Below are 10336 nucleotides of genomic sequence, written 5' to 3'. Positions count from 1 at the left end.
AGCAGCAGCAGCAGCCACTGATATGCATGTATGGTTGTGTTGATCTGTGTGGACCGGGTCCTCTGCACAGACAGACCCTGCATTACTCAACCACCACTATAGATAGGAACTTTATGCTTCTTCCTGCAGAAGACATTTTTAAAAAGAATATTGCAAAAAGGAAAGAATTTTTAAGATTCATGAGCAGGTGACCCCCCCAACATGCTTTAGTTGGTATGATTCTCTGAACCAGAGCTCTGAATTTTCTGCACATTTCTAAACACAACAGAAACCAGTGTAACAGAATTTACAAATATACTAGCACATAAAAACATTTAGAACACAGATTAAGAACTGACTTTAAGAACACTGTTAATATATCTCATTTTCTAAACAAATACAGTCATCAAATGCAGTCAATGAATGAATTCATAACATCTGCTTGTGTTCCAGTGTTTGAATGAATGAAATGCATTAAAACAGCATATCAGCACACAACTAATAGCATTTGGTAAAAAGCATCTGACTCAGGGGTTGTTCTTACCAAATTAGCTGCAGTCACCTCAGCGAATGACAGGCCCTGTGGACTGATGAGGATGTGATCCTGTTCTTTGTTGACACGCACCTGAGTCACAGGGAAGAAAGCAGGAGGCTCACACCTCAGTCCAACATTTTTGACCACATGACACAAAATGATTCCGGTCAGAATCCAAAAGCCAGTGTACTCTGATGCAAATGAAGTATATCTCCAGGATATTTTTACCTATTTAGTCTCGTTACTCAAATGTCAAACTCTGACATTTTAAGTGCTTGTCAGGTATTTTATAGTTAATTCATGTCAGCCTTCACACACTTGTAATTAAAAATCCCATATATGAATAACAACGAGTCAGAGCACCAAGCTCACATAAAGATATGCCAACGTATGTGATGCATAAATAAGCCACCGTGCAGCAAAGTCAGACGGTGAAGTTATACTCACAGTGATGTAGGAGCTTGTAAAACGAGCCCAGCTGAAGAGATCAACAAGCCTGTAGAGGGTGGCCAGTTTGCAACGGCTCTGTTTCTCTCCTTTGGCAAAGGAAGGAGACTCAATGCTGTACAAGTCATTAATTGGAGTTACCATCCCAAAGCCTGCAGAAAGACATAACACGTCCTGCACATCACTTTGTTTCAAAGCATTGCTTAACATGTTTACATCTACGTTTGGACAATTCGCCTCGTGTCAGCATCCCATATTTTACCAGAGTCAAATTAAAAAGTTAGTTATGCAATTAGATTAGTTCTTTAATTAAGCATGGATGGGTGAATAGGCGGTGGAAGGACAGACAAAAGGATGGACTGATGAATGGATAAACAAGCAATCTTTAAAACAATTTAGAAGCCAAGCAAAAATACTTTTATGGATTTCCTCCACTCTACATGACTCTTACTACATACAGGAAACTCCAGTCTGCACAGCTGGATGCAGCTACGAAGCTTTAAAAGGTCTTAGAATTCCCAACGTAAAACCAGAAGATATTTTGGGCTTTTTACTCCATATAAGGACATGTAATGATACAGAACCCAATCTCTTTTTATGACCACTCTGGCTTTCTAAAAGAAAGGTTTGCATAAACAGCTTCGCAACCACTTCCTTCATGGCCTGATTCGAATGTTTATGTCTTTTCTATGACCTCTGTTAAAGCCTCCCCCGAGGCAAACAGTCACACTAACAGAATTACCATAGCAAACTGCTCTAATTTCTTCCAAAGAGTGGTCATGAGGGGAGTAAACAATGAAGGATGTTGTCAACAACTTTCTGCTTCTTCTGCAGTTTCAGGGCTGTCGAGTGTCACAAGATTCTGAGAGATTTCCCTCCAACAATGAGGTTAATCAGTGTGCAGAATACGCTCATACACATGCGGCACACTTAGTGTCAACCTGACTCGAAGGGACGTAGACAGATTCTTTTGTAAACACAGCCACTCACTGATGGGTGAAGTCAAAGGGCCAGCTCCTCCCACGGTGCTGGCCATGACCAGGTCAGCAATCTGCCTCAGTGCCAGGAGACCTGAGGGGTTGTTGCCCTTCGTCATCTGGTCCTGAATCAGGCCCTCCAGCTCATCTTTAAACACCTGAAATCGAAGCAAGAAGGAAAAACAGTGCTGTAAAGCTCTGTCACCGTGACAACTGAGACAAACACAATCTTCACCTCATTCCAACACCTCCAGAGGATGTGTCCAGGGAGTTCTCCTTATTGCCACTGTACACAAATCACCAAAGGCTTATTAAAAGGCTCTTTGTGAGTCTGTGAAAAGGGGCTTCATTAAAAGAAACAAGGAGGAGGGGTGTAAAATAAACATGACTATCAAATTTTGCATCAAGAGTAGCAGTGAGTCCTAGAACAGCATTTTTGTTAGCTAGGGTTGAGCTCTGGTATTCTGCTCCATCCGTTCAGTTCCCATGGTGATGAATTACACTTGTTGGGCTTGTTATGCAACCAAGGATGAGTGTGGGCTCGTCTTATTTCTATCCACTTCACTGATATTTGTGCATTACACCTCCTTGTACTCCAGACTGTGCTGTCTTCAGTTAGATTGAGGTTAGCCTGAAATCTTATTAAATACAGATTTAATACTTCAGCTTGAGAAGAGTTTCTGAACTGCAATCAATGTAGGGTTGTTTTTTTTTTTTTTGTCTCACAAAAAACTGCTGCTCAATGATGCTCATTATCAAAGATTATAGAGAGAAAATACGTGGATTTGTTAAAATTGATCAGAAAACACCACTGAAGGATTTCCTGAAATTGTGTAGTCATATTAACAAACATAGAAAGGACAGATTGTTTTTTAAGAGGACAAAACCCAAAAGGTTATGTTATCTAGGACTGCAACTAATTATAATTTTGCTTCCTTATTTAATCTTATTTAAGATTCCTTAAATACTATTTTTTACAGAATTCAGCCAGGTGAAACTAAAACTTTTCCACTTGAGGAATGCTGGATAGAGCATATTGACAGACAATAATGTTTTTTTTTAGTGTTAAATGGCACAAATTAGCTTTTTTTTTGTTTGCTCTGTCAGCGAAAGGCATCTTTAGAGTCTCTATACTCCCGTTAACGATTGATTACTAAATTAGTTGATGATCATTTCTATAATCTATTAATCCTGATTAATTCAATTATTTGCACCAACCTTAATGTTATCTTTAAAAGTTTTTAACCCCCTGGTATCTTAATACATTACAGGAGTAATAGGTTGAACATGTTATGGAATTAAATGACTATTAGCTGAACTTAAATACATTACAGACCTAATCTTCACATTATTTGCACATCTTAATAAACATGCACACTTATTTGTAGGCACAAAGCTGATCTTCAGAGAAGGGGCAAAGTGATTTACCTATATCAATTCAGTAGGCAGCGTGCGCAAAGTTATTTGTGTTCATCAATATAAAGCCCATGTTCTAATGACCAAATCATGTAATTTTTGGGTGGAGGACATGCAGATGTTAAAATTTAAGAGATTTTCCAATCTGAAACTCAACTATAGCTGTAGTTTTTGCATCTTCTTAGCCCCTCTGAAGCGTTATCTGCTGTGAATCGGACTATGGCTCATGTCTCGGAAAGGCAGTGGGATTGGGGGGGGTCATCGATCAGTAATTACCTTTTCTAAAAAAATGTTCATTACAATTGGGCTGCTTATGAAAAGTGTACTAATATCTCATATCATAATTATTTTCTCATAATTATTGTCATCATTTCCACCAGTTACATGGCTGAGAACCTTGTTGTTCTTTAATGGCTGCTCTAATACTACCAGTATTACATGCAATATAGTCATTTAAATGGGCAGAACCAAACCAGTTAACAGATTTTAAAAGTTGCACAAGCAACCATTGTAGACCACCAGCAATATGCACACTGATACACACGAGAAAAAGAAATTAAACTTGCAGTTCAGCGCCCTTTATGTGGAATCTTTGTAGATCAGGCCCTTAGTGTTTATAGGAAAATTGTTAGCAGATACAATCAAGTAATGATTGACAATTTAGTAATTTGTATCTAAACCCTAACCCTTATGACTAAAGAGTGTCTAACATTGTATAAAACTTTATTATAACACTACGCAGTCACACAATCCCACACTCTAATTTGCATTTTTAAAGTCCTGAATCTGTTTAATTGAAAGTAAAAACATCTGTAACTGAGATGTATGGATGTACGGGTGCACAAAAGAATTGATGGGAATATTATCTATTAATAGTCTTTTTTCAATTCATTTCCAGAAAAAGAAAAAAATCTAATTTCAGTTTTTGAGTTTTCCCACTTATGTGAAAAATTTACAAATTTAAGTTTGTGTGGGGCAAGTAGAAACTGGAACTGGATAAGTCATGCTTGAAGCTGCCACAATAATATCAAGCTCCTTTAGTAACACTGCTGCACTCTTGGTGCACCAAGGAGTGTTATCGCAGATCCTTCCTCCCAGCAGTTGCTAGACTTTATAATCTCCCAGCAAACTAAAGGGCAATAATCTCGTTATATGACTTCTCAAATCTATATACCAGTAGTTTGCTGAATTTCAACATAGTGTGACTGAAGTTGAGAGAGACCAAAACATCGGCCTGCTGATTTATTTAGCTGACATTCGCATTTTTTAAAAATATTTTATCAATACTGGGCAATGTATGCATGCCATCACTCTATCATAAGTGCATTTAGCAGACATGTCTTTCTATTTAGTAAACTACATGCATCGGGTTACCTCCATTTGTTATCCATTGTTAATATTTTGTGTGATTTATTAATAAATATTTCTTTTATGTTTAAATTAGGACTTGTGTTACATCTTTTAAGTATTATCAAATTTTTGTGATGCAAGTGGAGGAAGTAGAAGTTGAAGAATCAGCCCAAAGATATGGATTGCATTTATCAGCGCCACTTATGCTAATGTTAAAATAAGAGGTATCGGCATCAATAAAACCAGTATCGGAGGTATTGTATTGTGCATGTGTGCAGGGAAGAAAGTTGCTAAGAAAGTTAGCACTCCCATAAAAACTGTAAAAAAAAAAAAAAAAGGCAATATAAAAGGTTTCTGTGGAAGGTGCTATAGTTCATAGGACTAATCAAGATCAGATTCAATTCAGGGTTCATCAACAATGCACTTACCAAGGAAATAGCCTTTTAATAGAGTTGTTGTAGATCGATTCATTTAATTAACACTGGTTGGTCTTTGACCATAGCGAACTGTTGTTTTACTGCGGGGCCTTTCAGGATGATCGAGGTTTATTAAATAGCTGAGTAAATTATGGCCATCTAGCTTTCTGACAGTTCCTCAATACTGCAGGCAGGTGGAGCAGCACTCACTGCTGGAATTCTATTTAGGCATTTATGCTGTAATTATAAAACGTAACTAAAATTCTTTATTCATGTGTTTACATCCCTACTGTAATTTTAAGTTTTTTCTTTTGCACAGACCTTGCTGGTGTTTTTTATGCACCTTTACAGACAGATATGTTACAAATCTTTTTTTTTAATCTTCCTACTTATGTCTACTATATTTATTATTCTGTTACAAACTTGGTTGCTAATTTGTTTCTAAAAAAAACCCTAATATCCCTAGTGAGGGACAATAAATGAATATTCTATTCTCCTCTGAATATGAACTTGGGTTCACACTGAAGAAGAGTTTGGACTCGGCTGATTAACCCTTTATAGGGCACTCAGTGAAATACTTTGAAAATCAATGTTTCAAGCCAATAGTGTTATTGGAATCCAGAGCAACACCTTATTACCTTTGTAACATTCAAAAAAATATGCATATTTTGATGGAAAAAATTTATGTCAATGTAATAACAAGAAACGCCAACTTCCCGAATATATTATATATAAGAAAAATAACAAAAGTGCTTCTATAAGAATTTCATGAAAAACACTCAGATAGCGAAAGAAAAACATTTTTCTTTTGGTACAACATAACCAGAGGCATTAATGCTAATACTAGCATTTACATTTTTTAGTTAATAAATCTAAATAAAAGTGTAAACTTGGCTTATTAACTTTTCACCTTTTTTTTCTTAACTTGATAACTTATTTTTCAACTTAATTTAACCTAACAGTCATATTTTTGCACTGTGGGAGGAAGCCGGAGTACCCGGAGAAAGAACCCACGCATGCACAGGGAGAACACGCAAACTCAATACAGAAAGACCCCAGGCCGGGAATCAAACCCGAACCTTCTTGCTGCAAGGTAACAGTCTTACGCACTTCCCCACTGAGCATTTACATTTTTACCTTTTTTTCTTAACTTGATAAGTTTTTTTTTTTTTTTTTTTTTATTGATTTACAGTAGGTAATATATCATTCAAGGGCTCTTCTAATTGGTCAAATGCCAAAATAAGACGTACAGCCATGTAACAGCATCTTTGCTGAATGGCTGGATATAGATCTTGTGTTTCTAGACCTCACTGAGGAATGGGGGGACTCAATGTGTAAGGGGTATGCAAGTGATCAAAAATGCCATCTTGCCCTATAAAGGGTTAACAGTCATATCTCACAAGCTGTAATAAAAACACAGCTATACGAAATACAAGACTCTTTAGTTGTCACAACATTTGATCTAATGTTTTTTTTAAATAACCAGACATAAAATTTTGAAGAGCCAAGTCATTATTTCTGTCAAGAACAAGAAAAAAGTGCTGTGAGACTTGTTGACCAACAGTGTATAGCAACATGTGGGGGAGGGGATGTGATGAATCCCACCAATCTTGTCACTTTTGCACTTTTACAATTGAATTTTGCAATATAGCTACATCTGCACCACATAATAAAGTGACAAACGTTTTTGGCAGCATTTCATTGCCATCTTGGCGTATATACCATCTGTAAATACAGCAGCTTTTTAAATATGGAAAAGAATGCATTTCACTGCTTCTCTGGCTCTAACAGCACTGTTCATTACTCATACACAGCGAAAGCCTCTGTGTGGGAGGAAAGCAGTCTCATGCAGCTCTGTTCTACGTACTGGACTCTGCAGGATGTGGGTGACCCTCTTCTTCTGCTCCATCATGTTGAAATCCTGCCTCAGGTCTGGCGACAGGGTCCTGCCTCGCTGCGACTCTGGGTCGCTTTCCCCCATGCTATCCAAGTGGTGCTCTTTGGGGTCATTGCCAGACAGGGGCAGGGTCAAGGACCCTGCGGCCCTCCTCACATCCACCAAACTCATGTCTTCTCCTCAGTGGTCTCCTATTTAGGGGGAAAAAAACAAAGGATCAGCTCACCTCCACTCAGTTTAAAGCTGTCAAGGCAACCTGTGTTATTTTAGCTGCAAAAGAAACTGTACTAGCTGCAGCGGTGACTCATGTAATTACATGATATAGACAAAAGAGAGGAGAACATTGTTATTTGACAAATGCAGATTTGTGCAAAGCTCCATTAGTCAGAGATGCTTTGGAAATGATGCAAGGGACTTTTAGAATACCAAAACATGGCCCAAATAAGAAAAACATGATGCATTTTAATCGCAGAGCAATTTACCACACAGAAGTTAAGCTTTAAAAGCACCCCTGTAAAGCATGGTGGACGGTAAACAAAGGTATGGGCCTCTTGTAAATGAGCTCATCTGGAAAGCAGTTAGTACCTGGATGTGGGGGTGGAGGTAGGAACCAGCCTTTACATAGGGCCTGCGTAAAAAGTTGGATTAGTGCACTAAAACAAAGCAAACGACGCAGCAATCATTTTTGCAACTTAAAAAAAAAGGATAAAAACACATAAGATGATGCACAAACAAGTGAAGGAAACAAAAACAAACTCTCACGCTGAAAATGACCTCTAAAAAGTCCCTCCAACTCTCCCAGGACGGCGTGATGTGGACTTTCTCCAACAGAGGCTGGGATAAAGAGCAACAGCACGGCTGTTAATGTCGATCCGGATTCATTGGGATGGGAAAAAAAGTAAACGCAGGAGGAAAAAAAAAGTGCGTGAGGCGCAAGTTGTGCTTACAGGATCCAGAAGGAGCCGGACTGCGCGCTGCGGCTCTCAGTGCGAGGAGTGAGGAAGAAGCGCGGCAGCATGGAGGAGGATGTGGGTGTGTTTGTGTGGGAAAAAAGGAAAAGTGACCATGTGACTTCACTTATCCACCCACCATCGGACCCTGGGAGCGGGACAAAAAAAAAGCAGCGCTAGATGTGGTACTGATTTTACAACTACATGCTGAAGCTGCGGGGGGAAAGCAAAGGATGGATTTGCAACCTGCTTTCAATCGATTTTTGCAGCATGCATCCTAGAAATAACTATTAAGCAGCTTGTTGAATAAAGAAAAACTTTGTAACTTCCTTATTGTTTCTGAATACACTCCAAAAACGATCTAAAATGAGCAAAAATGTCTTAAATGTAGTATATTTTCCATTAATTTGAGTAGGTAAATAAGGAATTTGTATTTTTAGTTTTAAAATAAGATAATTAGATCATATACACTTGAAATAAGACAATGCAATTGTGTTTTCCTGTTTTAAAGATATATTGTCCGTATCAATTACCCCCTCATTTCAAGAAAAAATGCACTTATTGCAAAAATGTCATTTTTTTTTTTGTTTTATTAGCTCCTGCTGCTTCATTTCATAACCAAGACTGCTGTCTGAGAAGCTCATCCAAGCTCTATGGCTCTAATGTGTTAAAACAGATGGCTGTGAGCCCACAGCATGATTCCCTCTAAAGTTTTTTAGATGTTTTCCTGACCATGTTTATGTACCTAACATAGTTCAATAAAAGTAGCTTCCCCTTTTAACTTGTACAGGTGTAGTGATAATAACAAGAGTAGGAACGTTAACAGTTGAAGTGTTGCAAAGACTGTGCATTAATGCTTTCTCTAAACATCTTTTTAATCTACCTTGAACCAAAAAAAATGACATGATTAGCTACCTGAAGAATTATCGGAAGAAAATTTATTTTTGTATTTGGATTTACCAAATGTAATGTAAATGCTTGACAGATATAAATCACATGTCTTAATCTTCTGGATGCTGAAAGTACATCTTGTTTTTTTTTTTTATTCATGTTTATATAGAAAATTTATGTGAATAAAAGTCAAACTTCTGACATGGACTACCCAGTCTTTGAGAAATCAGCCGTTAATGTAGAATATATATTATATGAAGTATAATATATAATATATAGTATATATATAATATATGTAATACTGCCTTTTCTGGTTTCCAAGATACCCTTTGGTCTGATAATCAAGCTGTTTTTGTGCTTAGCTGCAACAGTTGAGGCCAGTCATTTCAGATGTGCCTCTTCCATGTTTTTGTACATTTTTAGCATCTGATATCTTTAACTGACTATACAGATATTCTGTTTTCAATCATAATCCTTATTAGCAGACAACTATTTGTTTTTAGCATAACAAATATTTTGATCAGGGTAAAATATCAAGGCATCTGTTCCTCTTGGAAGAGTTTGTACCAGCCAAATGACTATGTTCCAGCAAATTTACAGACACAGTGAATGTTTCTCTGAGTTTGAAACACCAAATCAGTGTGACTGAAAAGCAAAAACGCTTTCAGTCCAATGTGATTCGGTTTTCTTGGAAAAAACAGGACAGTTGCATGTGAAGAAAAATGCCTGCAAGTCTACACATTCTGTTTTTCCATACAATTTCAAGAAAACTTTTGAAATGTCACTAGAAGAAAAGGCTAATTAGCCGTGTTTTCTCACAAGACTGCATTAACCAGGTTAAACACAATTTTGTCTAAAGTGAATATTATGTATGACATAGAGGTTGCAAAATAGCAGAGACACATCTGAGAAATATGGAGCAAGTTTTAAATGTTCTGTCAAGTCAACTAGTATTAGTGATTTAACATGCTGTGGAGACATGGACAAAGAAAGGCTATTTTAATGACAAATGGATGAAGTTGTGGAAACATTATTTCCAAAAAAGCCTTGCTAATGTGATGTTTCAACCAGTCCATCTTTGGTTTTGGCAGATCGAGGCAGCCTCTTATATTTACAGTGTGTCTCACACTAGGTCTAACCTTGTGATGTTTCAGTAATTAAATACAAATTACCTTCTGCAGGTACTCATAAAAAAATACATACTCACAGCTTATGCATTGCTTTTCATTTATATTTGCTGGTGATGCTCCTTACTTTGTTCCCGAACTGTTGCTCCTTAAAAGCTACTGTACTTCTCCAAAAGGTTTAACATTTTTATTCTACTACTTGGCGTTTCTCCTCACCATCTCGAGGTTGGACTCCCCAATCACAATGTTAAAACTTTTAGGCCTTACTCTACCTTCTGTATATATATATTTAAAAAAATTAAGATAGTCATTAGCAAATCCTGCTGTAACGGGCTAAGTGTTTTTATAAAT

The 10336-nt window shown here is 37.3% G+C and overlaps 1 protein-coding gene across 1 annotated transcript; it reads right to left on the bottom strand.

The window, feature by feature from the left end:
- Positions 1-506: 506 nt before the first annotated feature.
- On the bottom strand, positions 507-7983 carry LOC107095626 (gamma-adducin-like; the record flags this gene model as incomplete). The annotated part of the gene is made up of 6 exons (XM_015391792.1): positions 7965-7983; positions 7792-7851; positions 6988-7208; positions 1952-2096; positions 962-1113; positions 507-604 (listed from the first exon to the last, which is right to left on the bottom strand). Coding segments are annotated over exons 3-6 (596 nt in total), but the record flags the coding sequence as incomplete, so codon positions are not given.
- Between the last annotated feature and the right edge of the window lie 2353 nt (positions 7984-10336).

The sequence above is a fragment of the Cyprinodon variegatus genome, unplaced genomic scaffold (assembly GCF_000732505.1).
Source record: "Cyprinodon variegatus isolate N-32 unplaced genomic scaffold, C_variegatus-1.0 Scaffold560, whole genome shotgun sequence".
Classification (NCBI taxonomy): domain Eukaryota; kingdom Metazoa; phylum Chordata; class Actinopteri; order Cyprinodontiformes; family Cyprinodontidae; genus Cyprinodon; species Cyprinodon variegatus.
This window is presented reverse-complemented; position numbering and strand designations above follow the sequence as displayed.